A 22,174-nucleotide genomic window follows, 5' to 3' on the forward strand; every position below is an offset into this window, starting at 1 on the left:
AAAATAGAAATTTACAATGCCCTGAAGTTAAATGACATGTTACTAGATATGACAGTCTCCATTACACAGCTACTATACATCCCCTTAAATGAAGAGCCACAAAACAAATTCAACATCAGGGAGAAAAAAGAAATTAACACCACCAAGAAGTTAAATAACATGCTATTAAATGACTAACATGTAGCTGAAGAAATGAAAATCAAGAACCTTCTTGAAAGAAATGATGCCACTGCATGATCTGAGTCATTGAATGATTTAATCAGAAGAAAGTGTTTTGAAGAGATGAAACTATCAGAAAACAACAAAAGCCGTGTGATATAGTTTCCACTGATCTTTGTTGGTGAAGTGTGTCTCATCCAGACAATAAACAGATGGGATTTGTTTTTTAATCCAGTCTATTAATCTATGACGTTTGATTGAGCTTAAACCATTTACATTCAGAGTTTAACATGTATGGGTGTTACTTTGGTCCTGTCATTTTAGGAATGGGTTGTTCATTGGTTTAGTCTTCTGTTGTCATTTTAGTGGGATGTTCTTCCCATTTGCCTTTGATTTTGGTAGGTTTTCTTCTCTACCAAGAGAACATCTTGAAGTATCATTTGCAGGGCAGATTTGGAAGAGGCAAATTCTTTCAGCTTTTCTTGACTGTAGAAGAATTTTATTTCATTTTCAAAGACAAAAGAAAGCTTTGCTGGATATGTTATTCTAGGCAGACAATTTTTTTCTTTCAGAATCTGGAATATGTCACTCCATTCTCTTCTTGCCTGTAGAGTTTCCTGTGAGAGGTCTCCTGTGAGTTTAATTGTCATTCCTTTATATGTCGATTGATTTTTTTCATGTGCACATTTCAGGATCTTTTCCTTATGTTCAATTGAAGAGAGCTTGATGATCATGTGTCTTGGTGAAGATCTCTTTTGGTCAATCCTATTGGGAATTCTGTGCCCCTCCTGGATCTTGTTTCCCAATTCTTTTTCTAGATTAGGGAAACTTTCCTTTATTATTTCATTAAATACATTTGCAAACTCAGCTTCTCTTTGTGTACCTTCTGGGACTCCCATAACTCTTTTTTTTTTTTAAAGATTTATTCATTTTATTACAGCCAGATATACACAGAGGAGGAGAGACAGAGAGGAAGATCTTCCGTCCGATGATTCACTCCCCAAGTGAGCCGCAACGGGCCGATGCGCGCCGATCCAAAGCCGGGAACCAGGAACCTTTTCTGGGTCTCCCACGCGGGTACAGGGTCCCAATGCATTGGGCCGTCCTCAACTACTTTCCCAGGCCACAAGCAGGACTCCCATAACTCTTATATTTGGCCTCTTAATAGTGTCTTTCAATTCTTGAATACTTTCTTTGGCCTGATCCAGCTGTGCTTCCAGCTTTTTGTTTGCTTCCCCCTGATGACAGGAAATATCTTCCAGTTCTGAGATTCTTTCTTCTGTTTGCTTCATTCTATTTTGGAGACTCTCCACTGTACTTTTAATTTGCTCTACTGTGTTCTTAATTTCTGATATACCAGCCTTGATTTGCTTTGTTGCTTCCTTAAATTCTTTGAACTCTTGCATGAGCTTCTCATTTTTGATCAGAATCGTTAAAATGAGTCTTATGGATTCTGTGTTCCCCATTTTCTCGATGTCTTCCTCAATGAACTCTGAGGTTGGCATAGGGTTTTGCTCCTTTGCAGGGGAGTTTTCAGTAATATTCATTGTGCCTTTGTCTCTTCTTTTGCTCTTGATCATTGTACTTCTGGTTAGCAGAGTCTTCTCCTTGGGACAGGTTTCTAAGCTGTGTCACCCACAGGTCTACAGTTTGATTTTACTTATTGCAGATGGTACCCGGTTCTTTAGTTGCAGCCACTTGTGCCACAACCTTCAGTGAGTTCCAGGTCTGGGTTCTTATTATCAGATTTCCACCATGGTCTCCACAGCCCCAGCTCTTGGCTCATCACTCTCCACCTCCTGTGATGCCATGCTGAGGCTGCGCTGGTTGTCTCTGCAACCTTTCTCCCACTTCCGGTTGGAGCAGGTCCCAGGATTGGAGAGACACCAGGTGTTCTATATAATTTAGGTTGTTGGTGGTGCTGATCTTGCTAGAACCTGTTGGATGTTAGGTCTGGGTGCCACACGGACCTATTTTGACCCGTACAATGCCATAGTTGGTATTTTCCTGCGGGACCAGTGCAAACCACTGACCTCAGTGAGTTCTCACGTGCTGAGCACATGCACAGTTCAGTGTTGTCCCCTGCAGTCCCAAAGCTATTGCCACAGTGCGCAAAATGGCGCTTGATGTACCACCACTACAGTTCTTCACTTGCTGGCCGTCAAATCCGAGGGCTACCCAGACTTGTCTTGGATGGAACCTGTAGAATGCCACATTGCTGCAGTTCACTGAGTCAGAAATGAACTCACTCCCAGCTCAGTGCATGCTCAGTCCTTTCCCTTGCCGTTTTCCCCTTACACAAAGTGGTGCCCTTACAGCTCTAGTGGGCTGACTGGGCTGTGAAATCCACTCTGTTCTCACAGTGCCTGTCTTGAGATTTGCTGCTCTGTCTCTGCTCCTGGTCAAATCAAATGGACCAGCAGGATGGACAGATCTTTGGGTTCACCTCCCGAGCTCCCGGTGAAAGTCCCTTCCCACCTGGTTGCTGGTGGAGTTCAGATTGCTGTGCTGGCGTATCAGTCACTGCAACACCATACTGCTGTGCCTGCTGCTTTCCTGTGTCTGTCAGTCTCCAGGTACCCCTCTGCTGTTGTTCTGTCCTTTCCTATTTCCTGAAATATGTCCTCTCTGCTTCATCCTGATTAAATGTTTTAACGTGTCCTTACCCTAGTCTGCCATCTTGATTCTCCAGCTCATGAACATCTTTCAACCAGAAGTTACTGTCTGCCCTTACTCTCATTCTCTGTCCTTGTTTGTGTGTATGTATATGTGGCCTTTCAACTAAAAATAAAATTTTAAAAGGAGCTGCTAATAGCCAGGTGGCAGTTGTGTCTTCTAATTCATTGGAACCTGTGTCAGTGTATTCCCTAGAATCGGCAGGGCTTACCATTGACAGGATGGGAAATGAAAGGTCTTCAGATGGGTTGTTAGATGCATTGGTGGGAGCAGTCAGTTCTGCCTCTGCCTCTTGATTCCTGAACCCACATGGTCTGACTGGGGGCTTAGTGCATAGAACAGTGTGACTCAAAGCAGGCATTAAGACAGAATCCAATCCTTTCCAGTGTTCTTATTCAGCTAATGATGTATTGAGTCTTCAGTAAGCCTTTCTGCTTTCAGGTTAGGCCAGTTGATACTCAGTAAGGAGTATTTTCTTAGACTTATTCATTCCCTGGGTGTGACCCACTGCTGTATCTGGTTTTGAAGTGAGTTCCTTCATCAGTGGTAATGCTGGGGGCATGCCAGGACCCAGGACAAAGGATTCTGAGTACACAGATGGTCATGCAGACAGGAAGACTGATTTGTGTTGAGAAAATGTGAGTTTTGGGGAGAGTGGAGCTCTCCCTCCCCACAATAGAAGTGTCCAGAAAACCCTTCAGGCAGTAGCCTATGGCCGCTGCTTCTGGGAAGTAGCCATTTGAGGGCTTAGCTTTGTGAGGGTTGGTTTGGTTTTGAGGATTTTTTTTTTTTTTTTTTACTGTGGTAAAACATACATAACAGGGATTTTTTTTCCCCTCTTTTTTTTTGACTTTTTTTATTAATTATTATGCATTATGTGACAGTTTCATAGGCTCTGGGAATCCCCCCACCCCTCCCCACGCCCCTCCCCCCTGGTGGATTCCTCCACCTTGGTGCAGTATTACAGTTCAAATTCAATCAAGATTCTTTCCTTGCAAACATATACCAAACATAGAGTCCAGCTACTTATTGTCCAGATGGGTTGAACAGTTTCTTGGGGAGACCATTTCTGGTCCAAAGTTAAGAGCTGGTAGAATATCATCCCAGTCAATTAAGAGTCCCAATATAACATTAACAGCAATTTGTAACATTATGGAATTGACATGGTTTTGCGTAACCAGTATGTTAAAAAAAAAACAAAAAACAAGTTCTTAACCACAACCTATGATTTGCTCATTGACATTTCAATTTTAGTTTGTATACAGGACCGGCTGCTATATACCTTAAAATGGCTATAAGGTACCATTCAGCTGTCTCGTGTCTATTTCATTTTAGTATTTAACCATTTGTTGTGTTGAAGTGTAATTTTACTGATCTTGGCAGATTTTAGGATAATCTAGACTGGCTTGTAACTCTAACAAGACATTTGTCAACAATTAAGGTGCAGAACATTTTTTTTGAGGGGGGTGTGCAGGAAAGTCCTCAACACCACAGTGAAGAGTGACTAATCTTCGTGTAACAGGGATTTTTTTTAACTTTTTTTTTTTTTTTTTTTTAGAGAGGCATTTGTTTTTATTGGGAAGTCAGATTTACAGAGTGAAGGAGAGACAAAGATCTTCCATGTGCTGGTTCACTTCCTAAGTAGCCACAGTGGTCAGTGCTGCGCCAATCTGAAGCCAGGAGCTTGTTTGGGTCCCAAGGTTTTGGGGCATCCTCCACTGCTTTCCCAGGCCACAGGCAGGGAGCTGGATGGGAAGTGGACCAGTCAGAACATGAACTGGCGCTCATATGGGATTCCGGGTGTGCAAGGTGAGAACTTTAGCCACTAGGCTACTGTGCCGGGCCTGCAATTTTCTATGTATACAGTTCAGCAGTGTTAAGTATTTTTATTGATTTTTCAAATTTTTATTTTAAATTTTGGATTTTATGGTACATTTCTGTATAGTCTGGGATTCCTCCCTCCCCAATTCCCACCCTTTGACTGATTTTTCCCCATATTATCACAGCAGTACATTCCTTCATAAGGAATTGCAATTCCATCAGTATGCTACTTAATGTGTGCCCCGACATTGCTGGTACAGACGATGTCAGACAGTCCATCATCCCATTGTCTAGATATGTTCAACACTTTCATTGGGAGTCCATCTTTTGTTTGGAAGTAGGGATGCATGTTGCATTGTGTCTTCACATCTGGATATGGTAGTTTCCTTTACTCCATCGCTATGCAATCCAATTTGCATGATGGTTTCCTTATATTAGAACATATGGTATTTCTCTTTCTTGGATTGACTTACTTCACTGAGCATAATGGTCTGTAGTTGGGACCATCTAGTTGCAAATGATGTAACTTCATTCTTTTTAATGACTGAATAATATTCCATGGAGTGGATGTACCACAGTTTCTTTAGCCACTCCACTCCTCTTTGGATGGGCATCTGGATTGTTTCCATGTCTTTGCTATTGTAGATTGTGCTGCTATAAATATAGGATTACAGATCCCCTTCTCAAGTTTAGTTTTGATTTCTTTTGAATTTATTCCTAGGAGCAGGATAGCTGGGTCATATGGCAGGTTTATTTGCAGTTCTCTAAATACTCTCCATATTGATGTCCACAGTGGTTGTACTAGCCTGCACTCCCACCAGCAGTGAAGGAGGATGCCTTTCTCCCCACATCCATGCCAGCAGGTGGTGTTAGTTGAGTTCTGAATGTAGGCCAACATTGCTGGAATTAGGTGGTACCTCAACGTGGTTTTCATTTATATCTGCCTGATGGCTAGGGAGCCTGAGCATCTTTTCATATATCTGTTAGCCATTTGAATCTGTTCTTTCGAAAAATGTTTGTTCCTTTCCTTTGCCCATTTTTTAACGGGGTTGTTTTTTTTTTTTTCTTTCTTTTTGTTTGTTTTTATTGTCCCTGGGTTTCTGAAGCTCTTTGTAAATCTTGATATTAGTCCCCTATCACTGATGTAGTATGCAAAAATTTTCTCCCATTCTGTTGGTTATTTCTTTACTTTGTTAATCATTTCCTTTGCAGTTCAGAAGCATTTTGGCTTGACGTAGTCCCATTTGTTTATCTTTGATTGCCTGTGCTTTTGGCGTCTTTTGTAAAAAGACTTTCTCCATTCCTAGTTCTTGGAGATGCTTCCTATGTTTTCCTTTAATAGTTGGATGGTTCCTGGGTGTAGATTTAGGTCCTTGAACCATTTAGAGCTGATTTTTGTATAATGTGATAGGTGTGGGTCTTCTTTATTCTGCAAACTGCTATCCAGTTGTTCCAACAGCATTTGTTGAGTAGACCAGGCTTTTTCCCTCGATTGTTTTCAGTTTTCTCGTTAGTTTTGTTTTCAGTTTTCTTGTCCATTTTCTTGTCTATACATGTGTGGGCTCCCTTCTGCTGTTTCTGTTTTGTTCCATTGATCTTATTCTCCGTTTCTTTACCATTACCAGACTGTTTTGATGACCACTGTTCTGTAGTATGTCTTGAAGCTTGGAATTGTGATTCCTTTAGCTTGATTTTTATCCTTTACTATAGCTTTGGCTATTCGTAGTCTTTTGTGTTTCCAGATGAACTTTTGTGTCTTCTTTTCTGTTGCTGAGTAGAATGTTGTTGGGATTTTGTTTGGAATTGCATTGAATCTGTATATTACTTTTGGTAATATGGACATTTTAATGATGTTGATCCTGCCTGCCGGAGTCCAGCTCCAGCCGAGTTCGGAGCTCGGGAAGGGTGCGTGGAGTTGGCGATAAAGAAGGACACAGACACTGACAATTGGTGCGTCCTCACAACAGCCCAAGAAAAAGCTGTCCTTTTTATTTACTCAGACACCTCACAAGCTTCTGCACAGGCAACTAATTGTTCTATTTTTACTTCAAAACTAAGGGGGCATGTACAGACATTTGGTCACTCCGTCTGCACTTCAAGGCTAAGCAGGTGTCCCAAAAGATAATTCTGCAAAATGCTGTATTCAGATTCTTCAAAGGAAGCCATTATTCATTCTTCAACAGTAGCCATGGAGCAGCAGCCAGGAGTCCAAGGCAAAGGCACATGCGATTATCTGCTAATTAGTAGTACATTCCCACCACATTTCTACTTCTACAATTTACCCATCATTTAATGGGAAAATAGGTTACAAGGAAAAAAACCTAAAATCCAAAACAGAAATTTCAAATATAAAATTCCCCTACAATTACAGACTCTACAACCCCATAAACAATGAGACAATAATCAAAAGTATTTTTCTTTCATAAAAGCATCCTTAATTCCTCTAGTTAAAAAAAATTATAAAAGTGGCTAAAACAGTTACATTTTCTATGCTCCAAAAAATTGCAAAGACAGGCTAGGCTTTGAGATAACAATAACTATATTTTTTGCCATAGCAGTTTCAGCTCTCACTCCCATCACTTGTATTAATATTTAGGATATTTTCAAGCCCCTTCCCAGAAAGAGTGCTACATGTCTAGACCAAATTCTGAGGCAATGGTTAAGTACCCAGTAAGGTGTCCAAAAATGGCATGGGCTTAATTGTGTTCCTGTGTGTAATTGTCAAAGGCCCACTCACCAAGACATTATCAGTGACATTAACTCTCAAGCTCACATCGGTTGCAAAAACCGTCTCACAGGGGCAAACAACGCCTCAATAGATTACAGAATTCTTAGTGGGGTGCTTGAGTGTCCATGCAACCAGGGGGTGAAACAGTGTCAAGGTGGTCAGAGAGACTTCCGCCGGGCCTTGCCACACAGGGGAGCTGTTCTCTTCACACCTTCGTGTCATCCACACCTACTGCACGGACTCCAGCACCTGCCAATCCAGGAACATGGTAATTTTCTCCATTTTTTAAGGTCGTCGTGTTTTCTTTTTTAATGTTTTATAGTTTTCATCATAGTGGTCTTTAACATATTTAGTTAGCTTAATTCCTAGGTATGTAAGATTCCTCTCCACTATTTTAAAAGGGACTTTACTTACAATTACTTTCTCAGCCATGGAATTATTCGTGTGCACTGGTGCCATCGATTTTTGTTCATTAATTTTGTGTCCTGCTACCCTGCCGAAATCTCCAGTAGTGTCTTGACTGAGTTTTTTTGGTTCTCCTATGCAGAGTCGTGTCATCTGCAAATAGAGATAATTTCATTTCCTCTCTTCCAATTTGGATTCCTTTAATTCCTTTTTCTTGCATAATAGCTCTGGCAAGGATTTCCAATATTATATTGAAAAGTAGTGGTGACAGTGGACATCCCTGTCTGGTACCAGATTTTGGTGGAAAGGCTTCCAATCTTTCCCCATTTAGAAAGATGCTGGCATTGGGTTTTTTTGTAAATTGCTTTGATTGTGTTGTAGAATATTCCTTCTATGCCTGTCTTGCTTAGAGTTTTCAGTATAAAGTGGTATTGGATTTTATCAGTGCCTTTTCTGCATGTATTGAGATGGTCATATGGTTTTTATTTTTCATTTTATTGATGTGATGTATCACATTTATTGATTAGTGAATGTTGCAAATTCCTGCATGCCTGGGATGAATCCCACCTGGTCTGGGTGGATGATCTGCCTGATGTGTTGTTGGATCCTGTTGGCTAGTATTTTGTTGAGGATCTTTGCGTCTGTGTTCATCAAGGATATTGGTCTGTAGTTGGCTGGCTTTGGTATTAAGGTGATATTGGCTTCATAGAAAGAGTTTGGAAGAATTGCCTCTCTTTCTATTGTTTAGAAAAGCTTGTGGAGGATTGGGGTAAGTTTCTTTTGAAATGTTTGATAGAATTCAGCAGTGAAGCCATCTGGTCTAGGACTTTTCTCAGTTGGGAGAGCCTTAATTACTGATTCAATCTCATTGCATGTTATAGGTCTGTTTAGATTGTTAATTGCTTCTTGATTCAATTTTGGTGGATTGTATGTGTCTAAAAATCTATCCATCTCTTCTAGGTCTTCTGATTTGTTTGTATATAGTTGCTTGTAATAGTTCCTAATAATTCTCTGTATGTCTGAGGTATCTGTTGTTACATTTCCTTTCTTGTCTCTGATGCTGTTGATGCATATTTTCTCCCTCCTTTTTTTTGATTAGTTGGGTGAGTGGGGAGTCTATTTTGTTGATTTTCTCAAAGAACCAGCTCTTTGATTCATTGATCTTATGTACCGTTCTCTTGGTTTCTATTTGGTTTATTTCCTCCCTTATTTTGATTATTTCTTTTTTTCCTAGTAATCTTGGGACTGTTTTGCTGTTGTTTTTCTAGTTCTTTCAACTGTAAGATTAGTTCATTTACTTGATGCTTTTCTATTTTCTTAACATAAGCATTGATTGTGCTGAACTTTCCTCTTAACATTGCCTTGATTGCGTCCCATAAGTTTTGATATGTTGTGTTGGTGCCTTAATTTGTTTCAAGCAATTTTTAAATTTTCCCTTTGATTTCCTCTCTAATCCATTACTCATACAGTAACATATTATTCAGTCTCCATGTGTTTGCATGTCTTCCTGGGTATTTTGACTTCTTGGTCTCTAACTTGACTCCATGATGGTCTGAGGGTATGCATGGTATAATTTCAATTCTTTAAAATTTGCTGAGGCTTGTTTTGTGTCCTATAACATGGTCAGTTCTGGAGAAGGTTCCATGTACTGATGAAAAAAAGTGTATTCTCTGTAGGATGAAAGGTTCGGTAGATATCGACTAAGTCCATTTGTTCTAGAGTTTGGGTAAGTTCTATTGTTTCTTTGCTGAATTTGTCTTTTCAATCTGTCCACTGATGTTAATGGAGTATTAAGGTCAGCCACTATGATTGTATTGAAATTTGTCCCTGTAAAAACTTCTCCCTTAAAATATTTCTCCCTTTAAATCCATTAATGTTTGTTTCACACAGCTAGATGCCTTTGCATTTGGCACATATACATTTATTGTGGTGATCTCTTCTTGCTGAATGGATCCCTTGATCATTATATAGTGTCCATCTTCATCTCATTTAATGTTTTTCACATCAAAGTCTGTATCATCTGATAAAAGAATGACTACCCCAGAACATTTTTCCTTACCATTTGTTTGGAATATCTTTTTCCATCCTTTCACTTTCAGTTTCCTCTGATCTTTGTTAGTGAGATGTGTCTCCTGTAAGCAGCAGATAGATGGGTTTTGCTTTTATGATCCATTTCTCTAATCTATGGCATTTGATTGATGAGTTTAAGGCATTTACATTCAATGGAATGTATGGAAATTTGGTCCTGTCATTTTAGCAAGGGGTTATTTTTTGATTGAGTCTTCTGTTAGTGGGATGTTCTCCACATTTGTCTTTGGTTTTATATCTGCTATTCCTTTTCTCTTTTACAAGAACACCTTTATTATTTGTATGGCAAGTTTGGAGGAGGCTTATTCTTAGAGTCTTTCTTTATTATGGAAGAATTTTATTTCATTTTCAAAGACAAAGGAGAGCTTTGTATAATATGTTATTCTGGGCTGAAAATTTTTCCCTTTTAGAGCCTGAAATATGTCACTCCAATCTTTCGTGGCCTGTAGTGTTTCCTTTGAGAGGTCAGCTGTAAGTTTGATTGGGGTTCCTCTATAGGTCACTTGATTTTTCTCATGTGCATATTTAAGGATTTATCCTTATGTTCAACTGAAGAGAGCTTGATTATCATGTGTTGTGGTGCGGTTTGATTTTGGTTAACTCTGTTGGGAGTGCTGTGACCCTCCTGTATATTGTTTTCCAAATCTTTCCCCAGATTAGGGAAGTTTTTGTTTGTTATTTCATTAAATACACCTTTAATCCCAGTTTCTCTTTGTGTACCTTCTGGAACTCCCATAATTCTTATGTTATGCCTTTTAATCATAACTTTTAATTTTTGGATACTTCTTTTTAGCTTGGCCTACCTCTGCTTCCAGCCTTTTGTTTCCCCCTGGTGACAGGAAATATCTTCCAATTCTGATATTCTTTCTTCTGCTTCATTCATTCTATTTTTGAGACTCTCCACTGTACCTTTAAGTTACTCCACTGTGTTAACTTATTTCAGCTTTCATTTGATTAATTTCCTGTGTGACATATTCATTAAAGTCTTTGAACTCCTGTATTATGTTCTTCTCACTGTTGGTCAGAAGATTTTTAATGAGTTCATTTTCTCAGTATCTTCCTCAGTTAACTCTGGTGGAGGGTGGTAGAGGCTTTTGCTCCTTTACCAGAAAGTCTTTGGTAACATTTATTGTGTCTCTTAGCTTTTGACATTACAATCATTTTTAGCGGATTTTTCTCCTCAGTGCAGATGTCAAAGATGTATTACCTACAGGTCTACAAGTCAGTTTTTTTGTTTAATCAGTGTCCTGGGTTAAGAAGACGCCAACTGTCCCATATAACTGATTTGTGGGCAGCGCTCATCTTCTCTAGACACACAAGATGGCACCTAGTGGGGCTCTGCTGGAGAGCTGGGGCTGTTGACCTTTGGATCCAGGGACTACACAGAATTTGCAGGATGTGAAGCTGGTGCTGTGGAATCAGCCAGGTGTGACTAGCTGGAAACACGCCCACTCCGGCAGCATTTGATCCCTGTGCTGTGAGCTCCAATCCATCACCAGTCTACCCATAGAGTCCACCACTTCCTCTCCATTTATTGCTGGGCCAAACTATTCAGCAGGATTGGCCAGTCCCACCCTAGCTTTTACCTCCTGAGCTCCCTGTGCCCCCACCTGGCTTCTGCAAGAGCCATCTGTGGCTGCTGCTGGATCCTTGGTTGTCATTGGAGTCTAGGTAGATGCTCACCGGCAGCTGGTGGATTTTCTGTTCCCTGTAACACCACTCTGCCATTGTTGCCTCTTCACTGTGTCCAAGGGGGCTCCAGATACCTCCCTGTTGACTGCCTGAACCCTCTCTTTTTCTGTAATCTCTCTGTGCTTTACCCTGTCTAATGCTTTTCCATTGTCTGGAACATGTCTGCACCCTATGCTGCCATCTTCCTCTGCTCGGTGTTAAGTATTCATAGTGTTGTGCAACTGTGCATCACCACTGTTTCCAAACTTGATCATGATCACTTTCTAAACAGACACTTTGTACCAATTAGGAACTAATTCCTCTCCCCACCCCTTGGTGGCTGATAACCTTCACTGTTGCTCATACCTCCTAGAAGTGAAAGCCCATAGTATTTGTTCTTTTGCATCAGCCTGCCTTTGATCTGCCTGGTTTCAGAGTTTGTATTGTAGTAGGCCATGGAATCAGATGTCATCTTATGGCTGAATGGGTTTCCATTGCCAAGGATGTGATCAGCATTTTGTTTATCTCTTCATTCACTTGTTGAACACTTCTGCTGTTTCTGCCCTCTGGTTGTAAATAATGCTGCTGTAAGCATTGATGTTCATGTATCTGAGGTAAAAGTGGATGGTATGGCAATTATTTAACTTTTTGAGGAACTGCCAAAGTCTTTTTTTTAAATTACATTACATTATGTGACACAGTTTTATAGGTACTGGGATTCCCCCCACCCCTCTCCAAACCCTCCCCCTATGGTAGATTCCTCCACCTTGTTGCATTACCACGGTTCGGGTTCACATGAGATTCTTTCATTGCACGCATATACTAATCATAGAGTCCAGCATCTTATTGTCCAGATAAGTTCAATGGCTTCTTGGGGAGACCATCTCTGGTCTGAAGGTAGAGCCAGCAGAGTATCATCCTGATCAATTAAAAGCCCCAGCATAACCTCAGCAACAATTTATAACGTTATGGAATTAATTGACATAGTATTGAGTAACCAATATGTTAAAAAAAATGCAAGTTCTTTACCACATCCTGTTACTTGTTCATTGACATTTCAATTTTAGTTTGGGTTCTGTACACCTTAAAAATGGCTATAGATTACTATTCAGTTGTCTCGTGTCTATTTTCAGTGTAGTATTTAGCATTTTATAGCGTTGAAGCATAATTTTGCTGAACCAGGCTTTTTTTCAGGAAGTCTAGACCGACTTGTAACGCTAACAAGACATACGTCAACAGTTAGGTGCAGAACAGTTTTAGGAGGGGTATGCAGAGAAATCTTCAATATTCCAGTGAGGAGTACTAATCTTTGTGTCCCACCTAGTAAGGTATAAGTGAATCCACGCTGTTTCCTGTCTGATTCTAAACTTTCCTTGTTGTTCTCTGTCTATTCTAGATTTTTTGTTTGTTTGGTTGGTTATTTGTTTGTTTTGAGGGGTTTCTGGAACAATCCTGATGGTCATTGCCAGAGAGGGTGGGGACGCAAAGTTGGAACCAAGTGAGGACCAGAGAGAGCTCCCCCTCCCTAGTCCTGAAGGAAGTTCACTGTTCCTCTGTTTCTGCGGACTGCTCAGGACTCTTGGCTGTTATTCTGATGCTCTTGGATCCTGTGAGGGAGGATTTGGACTTCTTTCATCCCATGTGGTAGACTCAAGTGGGAGTAGATGACTTCAGAGTTCTTGGCCTCTGAGGGCACTCCAGTTCCCCGTGGTCTCCTTGGTAGCTGGGATGTAGTCCTTGGTGCTGGTACTGATAGACATTGGTGAGGATCCGGGAGTCTTCAGGGTTGGGATACAAGCCGCCTCTTGTCCCCCTGCTCCGCTCTGGGGTCCCCCCCTGCTCTTTGCATATGACCTCCTGTTAAGAGGTTGTCAGGATTGCTCTTGAATCCCCCTATATCTTTGTAGTTTAACTATTGTCTAATTCTGATTCAAGTCTGTTTATGAAAAAATATGGAACACTTCATGAATTTGCGTGTCATCCTTGTGCAGGGGCCATGCTAATCTTCTCTGTATTGTTCCAATTTTAGTATATGTGCTGCCGAAGTGAGCACTAAAAATCTTTTTATAATAGCCATATTGTAAGTGTGAAGAGATCTTGTGGTTTCAACTTGCATTTCCTAAATTTGTTAATTTATATTCATGTACAGCCATTAGTCATGCTTATTGACTGTCTTCTGTGAAGAAATGTTTACACAAGTCCTTTTCTCACTTTAAAATGGGGTTGTCTTGTTGGTTACTATTGGCAGATATGGTTGGCAAGTATTTTTCCCCATATTTCAGATAGTTACTTTTCTCAGTGCTGTTGGCACAGAAGTTTTAATTTTGATGATGTCCAATTAGTTTAATATTAGCTGCTTCTGCTTTTGGTGTTATGCCTTGCCAAAACCAAAACTGGGTGTTTACTTCCGTGTGTGTGTGTTTTTTCAAGAGTGAATGATTTATCTAGAAAGAGTAGGAGAAGAGAGAGAGATACAGAAATGAAGGAGAGAGAGAGGAGAGGGGGAGAGCGAGCTTCTTCCCACTGGTTTTATTCCCTAGATGGCCACAATAGCCAGTGCTGGGCCAGGAGCCATCTGGGTCTCCTGTGAGTGGCAAGGGCATCTTATGCTGATTTCTCTAAGCCAGTAGCAGGGGACTGGCTCAGAAGGGGAGCTACCATGACACAAACCTGTACCAGATGGGATGCTGGCTTCTCAGACGGTTACTTTATGTGCTGTGTCACAGTGGTCATCCCTCCTGTGTGTTCATTTGAGAACTTTTTAGTTTGATCTCTTATGTTGAGCTCTTTGAACTATTTTGAATTAATTTGTTTTTAGATTTAATTTTTATTGGGAAAGCAGATATACAGAGAAGGAGATCTAAAGAGAAAGGTCTTCATCTGCTGCTTCACTCCCCTAGTGGCCACAGTGGCCAGAGCTGAACCCATCTAAATCCAGGTGTCAGAGCTTCTTCTGGGTCTCCCATGTGGGTGCAGGGTCCTAAGACTTTGGGCCATTCTCTACTGCTTTCCCAGGCCACAAGTAGGGAACTGGATGGGAAGTAGGGAGCAGCTGGGACAGAAATTGGCACCCATATGAATCCTGGCAGATACAGGGCGAAGATTTAGCACTAAATTATTGTGCCAGGCCCTATTTTGAATTTATTTTTAATTATGATGTAAGGTTAAAGTGTCTCTCTTGTATGTGAATATTGAGTTTCCTGATGAAAAGAATGTTCTTCGGCACTGAATTACCTAGGAGTGTCATTAAAAATCACTTGACCATATATCCAGGTTTTGTTTCTGAGCTCTCTGGTTCTGTTGGTGTGTGTAACTGTCCTGACACCAGTGCGTGCTTGGTTGTTCATATGCCATTTTTATTTAAAGATCGGTGGCAGCTGTGCCTGTTGGTCTTACAGCTCATTCCTGACGGGATGCCCGGGCCACCTGGTTGCTTGATGTCCCATGGTAAGGTGTTGCTTTCTGCTGTCGCGCACAGCAAGCCAGAAGCTATTTCTCAAAAGTAAATGATTATCCGCAGAGAGGGCCTAAGTTTGCTCCCAAATCCTGCAAGTGTGTGTTTGGATTCTCCTTCCTGTACAGCACCCTCCCTTGCCATGGTACCTCCAGCAGTCGCTGGATCTGCTGGGTCATAAGGCATGCGGGGTGGAGTGGCTGGTACTGCAGGCTGGACCTGCTGTAGAGCGTACGCCTGCCTTAGCACCTGGTTGAAGCTGGCGATCTCATGAGGGATCCTAAATGAGTGCAATAACAACTCAGATGCTGTTTGTGTTGTCTCCTACATCTAAAGGGGCCAGTGTTGTGGTGTTTTTCTCATGGTAACCAATTCAGTGTCTGGTAACTTGTCTGTCATCTTGAAGGGGGAATAGCTTAAGTTCCAGAACTCTGAAGCTCTGGAAACCTCATCAAGACCACAGACTCCTGGATATTGGGGAAGGGGGAGAAATTCGGCACACCCGGAGGGTCTTGGCAACTTCTGTAGCAACTTCCATAGCAACTTCCATGGTCTACTTATTGAATCCACTATGGCCTCCTGAGTTCAGGTGTTATTTCTGGTGCCAGTTTTTTTAAATTTGTCAGGATCTGGTCAAGGGACAGCAACAGTACAGTGTCATGAACCAAGAGAAACTTCCACAAAGCAGCAGCTTGCTGAGGGGGCACATCAAAGCCAGGAAAGAAGGGCTCCTCTTCTCGCAGTGCTTCCTGAGGACCTGCTACTGCCAGGCAGCAGCGGTGATGCTGCAGGGCCGATCTGAAGCCGAGAGGCTGTGGGTTGGTCATTGACTTAGCTTACAGTTAACGTGTGGAGCAGCTCATTGTAATTGCTTGAACATTAAGCTGAACAGTTGGGATCTTGTTATGACAATACTTTGTTGAGGGGAGGGGACACATAAGACCCCTCCTTCAGGGGTAAGACCCAGGACCTGGCTCTGCATAGGGACCCACCAAAGCCATTCATTCAATTACAGACATATTCATTGAGCTCCATCTCCTACCCCTGCTGTATTCTATGTGTTGCAGAGGCAAGGAGGGAAATAAGATTATCTCAGTCCACCAACAAATTACATTTCTGGGGTTAATAGGCTGTTTGAGGTGACTTGTAAAAGTTCCTTTGTTTATTTCATGCTTGTCTTTTGAGGTAAAATAATCTCAAATTTTAAATTTTAAAATTAAAATCTTAATTTTAATCTTAATTTAAAAATTAAGAGTACCTCATCATTGTGGGACAATGTGTATTTTGTTTGCTGGGTCCTGCATTTCTTCTTCTTATACTCATTGGATTTTATTAACCTCATTGTGCCTAGAAAGTGATATATTATTACTGTCATTGGTTGCTTAGAACCTTGAATTACCATTGGTATCTAAACAAAGATAAAAATCTATAGGAAATTTAGGGATCCAGCTTCTTTTCTTAAAATATATTTTTAATTTTAATCGATACGTGATAATTGCACCTATTTATGGGGTATAGTGTGCCACCCATGTTTACTGTGGGCAATGTTCGGATTGGGGGAATTGCATATCTGACACCTCAGACAGTTAGCATTTCTTTGTGTTGGTCATCCGACTCCTGATTCTTAACAGACACAGGCCTGGAGTGTCACCAGTGGCAGCCATTCCTTTGCACTAATGGGATAATAGGTTTCAGTCCAGAGGGACAGAAGGAGGGGAGAATAAAAGCAAAATTTGGTGAAGCAGGTTCTGCAGGGGGAGCAGGGCACTGAGAAAGCTCGTTGCACCCTTTCTGCGTGGCTTGAGGCCTTGATCTCTGAAGTATGAGGAGTGCTGACCTATGATGGGGCCAGGATGATTGGCATTTGCGATTGATAGCTGGAGTTGGAAACCTTTGAATGCTTTACACATATAGCTGTCTACTAGACTTTTCTGGTTTGTCTGAATTCCTGTTTTATCAGGATGCTTTAACTACTGGTCAGATTGGGAAGTGGGTGGCTATAGTGGGTCCCAGTGGAGAGCCAGGTGCTAGGTCTCACTCCTGGAGGTCTCTGGTCCCTCCCCAGAGATCAAGTCTAATTGTTTGCCTGACAGAATGTCTTTAGGTAAAGGGGCACTTGAGATAGTTTTAAGGGACTCTGAAACAATGTAAATCTTTTTTAACTTTGTGTTCTGGGCAGATCTTGCTCTCACTGCTCTTACCACGCCAGAACCGCCTAAGAAGTGAGATCGAAGAAGCCCTGGACGTGGACTGCCTCAAGAAGCAAGCTGAACATGGGGACCTGGATGTCCCTGATCTGTCCAAGTACATTCTCAACACGATGACTTTGCTGTGTGCACCAGTTCGAGATGAAGAAGTGCAGAAACTGGAGAACATTACAGACCCCGTCCAGTTACTGAGGTGTCTGACACTGGATTAAGGCTGTGGGCTCTACTGCTCTTCCTTACGAGCAAAGACCTTGTCTCCTCTCTGGCCTAGTGGCTTTTCTTTGATGAAGATGGGCTTGTGCAGACTTGCGGTTACTCTTATATTGATTGGGCTCCTTTACCTCATGCTGCCATGAATGCCCAATTCTTTCCTTCAGGAAATCAAAACATCAGGCCCGTCGCGATAGTGTAGTGGTTAAGGTCCTTGCCTTGCATGCCCAGGCTCCCATATGGACGCCAGTTCTAATGCTGGCGGCCCTGCTTCCTGTCCAGCTCCCTGCTTGTGGCCTGGGAAATCAGTGGAGGATGGCCCAGAGCCTTGGGACCCTGCACCCGTGTGGGAGACCTGGAGGAGGGTCCTGGCTCCTGGCTTCAGATTGGCTCAGCTCCGGCCATTGCGGCTGCTTAGGGAGTGAATCATTGAATGGAAGATCTTCCTCTCTGTCTCTCCCCTCTGTATATCTGACTTTCCAATAAAAATAAATCTTTAAAAAAAGAAGAAACCGAAACATTTGTTTCCCAGGTTTTGTTTTAAACTGTGAAAAAAAAAAAACATTTACTCATCTATATTATTTAATAAAAAGTCAGTTATAGAGGAGGAGAGAAACCTTCCATCTATTGTCTCGCTGCTCAGATGGGCACAGCAGCAAAGCCAGGAGCTTTATCCAGGTCTCCCATGTGGTGACAGGGGCCTGAGACCTCCACTGCTTCTCCAGGCCCCTTAGTAGGGAGTGGGATTGGAAGTGGAGCAGCTGGAGCATGAACTGGCACCCATAAGGGACACCACACAGGGAGGCCCCACACAACAAACACACCTCCAGGCTAGCCCCAGATCACATACCATGAAGGAGCAGGGATGACGTTGTTCCATTTCACACCTGTAGCAGCCAGAAAGTTAATAATAGTTTTCCCAATGAATCAAATGCAGTATCACCTGTAATCCCATTCCCCAAGAGAATTGTTGGCATAGTGGGTGTCGTTCTGCTGACTGCTCTTTTTAAGAGATGGCAGAATGACAGTGGTTAAAGCTCTTAGACAGAAGGGCTTTGAGGTGCAGACACTCTGTCCCCACTTCCGCCACTAAGTCACTCTGGGCCTTGGGTCCTGGGCCACAGGCCAGGTGTTATTTTGTAAATGTTGGAGAAGGACAGAGTGGTGAAGGCCTGTGCTCTGGGAGACAGTGATTTAATGCCTCCTCATGTGGGAGTTCCCTACAAGCAGTCCCAGTGTTTCCAGTCCTGATATGTTTTCCCCGGCTGCAGAGGAATCTTCCAGGTTCTGAGTCTGATGAAGATGGACATGGTGAACTATACAATCCAGAGCCTCCAGCCCCAGCTCCAGGAACATTCCATCCAGTACGAACGGGCCAAATTCCAGGAGCAGCTCAATAACCAGCCCAGTATGTGCATCACTGGAGGGCCGGCAGTGGGGGTGGGGTGGGTATGGGGTGATGCATGCCTGGGTTTCCGGTGCTGTTCTAGATGGTTCTGACTCACTTTACGATCAGTTTCTTCCTTAAGTAAGGGGAAGGAGAAGTAACATTTATCCAAGAGTGACCTGCCCCTGCCCACACACACACACAGTTTATTGATGTACTGCCCAGGAAGTATACTGGGTCTTGAAGCCACAGCGATGTCAGGCTGAAGGCACTCATGCTCTGCCTCGCCTGTCTAGACCTCCTGGATCACACCACCAAATGGCTGACCCAGGCAGTAGCCGACCTCACCACGCCTCCCCCGTCTGGCCCGGACACTCCCGACTCCTCCAGCATGGCCGGCACCTCCTCGAATGAGTCCCTCAACAGCGTGGAGCCGCTCAGCCCAGGCATGGTGCTGTCCCAGGGCTTCCTTAACCTGCTCCTCTGGGACCCTGAAAACGAGGAGTTCCCTGAGGTAACAGAACAGGGGCATTGCCTTGGGGTGTCTTCTGAGGCCTCCCATCAGGGCTCTTCTCTCTTGCAAGCCTGCTCTTGTTTCCTGCCCAGACACTGCTGACTGACAGAATGCGGCTGCAGGAGCTTGAGTCCCAGTTGCACCAGCTAACCGTCCTGGCCTCGGTCCTGCTGGTGGCCAGTAGTTTCTCCGGCAGTGTCTTGTTTGGCTCCCCTCAGTTTGTGGATAAACTAAAACGCATCACCAAATCCCTGATGCAGGAATTTAACTCCAGGTAAGCAGCTTAGATGTTTTAATTTTTTACAAAAAGATTTATTTGGGTCCTGCATGGTAGCCTAGTGGCTAAAGTCCTCACCTGCATGAGCCCGGATCCTATATCGGTGCTGGTTCTAATCCTGGCAGCCATGCTTCCCACCCAACTCCCTGCTTGTGACCTGGGAAAGCAGTTGAGGACAGCCCAAAGCCTTGGGACCTGCACTCGTGTGGGAGACCTGGAAGAGGCTCCTGGCTTCAGATTGGCGCAGCTCTGGCTGTTGCAGCTGCTTGGGGAGTGAATCAGCGGACACTGTCTTTTCTCCTCTCTGAATGTCCGACTTTCCAGTAAAAGATACGTAAAATAGAAAATTAAAAAGATTTATGTATTTTTATTGGAAAAGCAGATTTACAGAGAGAAGGAGAAACAGAAAGATCTTCCATTTGCTGGTTCACTTCCTAAGTGGCCGCAATGGCCAGAGCTGAGCCTGTCTGAAGCCAAGAGCCAGGAGCTGCTTTTGGGGTGTCTCCCACGTGGGTGCAGGGTCCCAAGGCTTTGGGCCATCTTCTGCTTCTTTCCTAGGCCACAAGCAGGGAGCTGGAAGGGAAGGTGGAGTAGCCAGGACATAAACTGGTACCCTTATGGGATGCCAACTGTTGAAAGTGGAGGATTAGTCAGTTGAGCCATCGTGCCAGTCCCTAACTGTTTAATTTTTAAAGTAGATGATGGTCTGTATGTTTAGGACCTGCACGTTTTGTGAATCCTTATTTACTCTCCACCGTAAACCTCAGGCTGGCCCCTGGGAGAGTATCGGATTTCTTCTATAAGAGGTGTTGTGGCTTGTGACAAGGAAAAATAAAACTTAATTCCAACAAAGTAGTATGGAGGATGGTTTACTCCAGCAGGGTCATTGTCTTGATTAGTGATGACCAAGTCAGCAACCCTGACTGACCGTGTTCTGAGTAAAAATCATCACACTGAAGGAAAAAGCCCCAGGAGGCCAGGTTTGTAACTGGAATCAATGAAGTCGGACAAATGACCGAGGAAAAATATACGTATGTTTATATAAGAGTAAAGTAAATGGGACTAAAGAATGCTGAGTGGATTCAAGGGTGTAACTAAATCCTTTCCCTGAGTTGATATTGTGGTTTATCTGTTTTTTTTTTTTTTTAATCTAGTTTTCTAAGAAGTAGGACCATTGTACCATATGTGCAGGATAGCCCATGTCTGTAGGGTAACAGTAGACATTATACCTGCTCACTGGTCACAGTGGTGCCGGTGGCTGGGCATGGCTCGCTCTCAGGTGGGCCCAGGTTCTGGTATGGCACTTCTGGGCCCTGGACCTATAGCATGGCCACCAAATAGGTGCCAACATTCTGTCTTTTGGCCTAGACCTGAGGAGGCTATGGAGACTGTGAGTGAACAGGTGTCCCAGGAAATCCATCAAAGCCTCAAGACCATGGGCCTTGCTGCTCTGAGCAGCGACAGCACGTCGTCCTTGGTAGGACAACTCCGGAACATCGCTGAGAAGGAGAACTGTGTCCGCAGTGTCATTGGTGAGCTTGTCCCTAGGGTGGTGAGAACACTGGAGGAAGAGATGCCAGCCTTTGAAAATCAATGGCATGGCTACAGGGCAGGTCATGGTGTCAGCCTTTAGTGTTTTCCAAGTTCTGGTTGAAAGCATTTTCCTTTTGTAGGCTGATTTCTGTGATTCGAAGGAAGATCTGTACCCAACAATCCATGACTTCTCAGTGTGGGCGATTGTTGAACCCACCTGGTTAAGTCGCTCTGTGAATGCTGATCAGGATATTTGACAACCCTCTCCCACAGCCTGGCAACAAGAAACTGATGCTGAATTAGGCTGAAAAATGTGATAATAGGGGCTGCCTCAGAACCTTGCTGAAATGGAGGGCATCAACTTGGCCAGTTTCCGGCCTCAGCCACCTGAAGGGACATTCTAAGCTCCTGTTACGTTGGATACTTGCTGGGATCTAAGGGATGGCTACTTGAGCAGTTCTTAGGATTGTCAGAAATTTACTAACCCACTAGTTTGTATTCTGGCTTTGACCTTAGAGTGAGGGAGCAGCCCCTTCCCAAACAAAGCCCATTTCCTTACCTGTAGGCGATGTAGACAGCTTGGCAAATGTCTCCGTTAACTTACAATATGGGTGAGTGGGAGTGCAAGTGCAGCTTACTCTGCCCCAGACTTGTCCCATCCTTTCTCACTGTATTTTTCATACTCACAGACCAGCGGATCCATTTGTTTCTCAAATGCTGTTTGGTTCTTGGTGTGCAGCGATCTCTGTTGGACCTTCCGGGAGGCCTTAGTGTGATTGAGACGGAGCTGGCAGAACTCGGCCAAAAGTTTGTCAACCTGACACATCACAATCAGCGGGTGTTTGGCCCCTACTACACGGAGATCCTACAGTCCCTTGTGGCCCCAGCCCAAGCGCTGGAAACAAAAGTGGAGTCTCTGTGAGAGCACCGGCCTAGGGACCCAGCGCCTTGGGTCCAGAAGAGGGCCGCTCATCTTCCTGGGATGATGTCACTGGCCAGCAGAGCAGCCAAGCCCCTTCCTGCCCTCTCAGCCAGTCCGCTAGG

At 43.2% G+C, this 22,174-nt stretch overlaps 1 protein-coding gene and 1 non-coding gene across 6 annotated transcripts in view; one reads left to right on the plus strand and one right to left on the minus strand.

The window, feature by feature from the left end:
- TCP11 (t-complex 11) overlaps nt 1-22,174 on the plus strand; it is a 167,525-nt gene extending 145,351 nt beyond the window's left edge. For 2 of the 5 annotated variants that reach the window (XM_058664205.1, XM_036493924.2), the window contains exons 5-10: nt 17,182-17,402; nt 18,691-18,827; nt 19,103-19,320; nt 19,413-19,594; nt 20,966-21,129; nt 21,820-22,174. In XM_058664205.1, the coding sequence (XP_058520188.1) occupies nt 17,182-17,402; nt 18,691-18,827; nt 19,103-19,320; nt 19,413-19,594; nt 20,966-21,129; nt 21,820-22,052 (1,155 nt within the window). In that variant the 3' untranslated portion in view covers nt 22,053-22,174. Of the gene's footprint in view, nt 1-17,181; nt 17,403-18,649; nt 18,828-19,102; nt 19,321-19,412; nt 19,595-20,965; nt 21,130-21,819 lie in introns of those variants that run through there. The other 3 variants (XM_058664206.1, XM_058664208.1, XM_058664214.1) reach the window with 3 other exon arrangements.
- LOC118758344 (U6 spliceosomal RNA) lies at nt 13,495-13,601 on the minus strand. The gene has a single exon (XR_004995642.2). It is a non-coding gene; the product is annotated as a U6 spliceosomal RNA (small nuclear RNA).

This window comes from Ochotona princeps, chromosome 1 (assembly GCF_030435755.1).
Source record: "Ochotona princeps isolate mOchPri1 chromosome 1, mOchPri1.hap1, whole genome shotgun sequence".
Lineage (NCBI taxonomy): Eukaryota > Metazoa > Chordata > Mammalia > Lagomorpha > Ochotonidae > Ochotona > Ochotona princeps.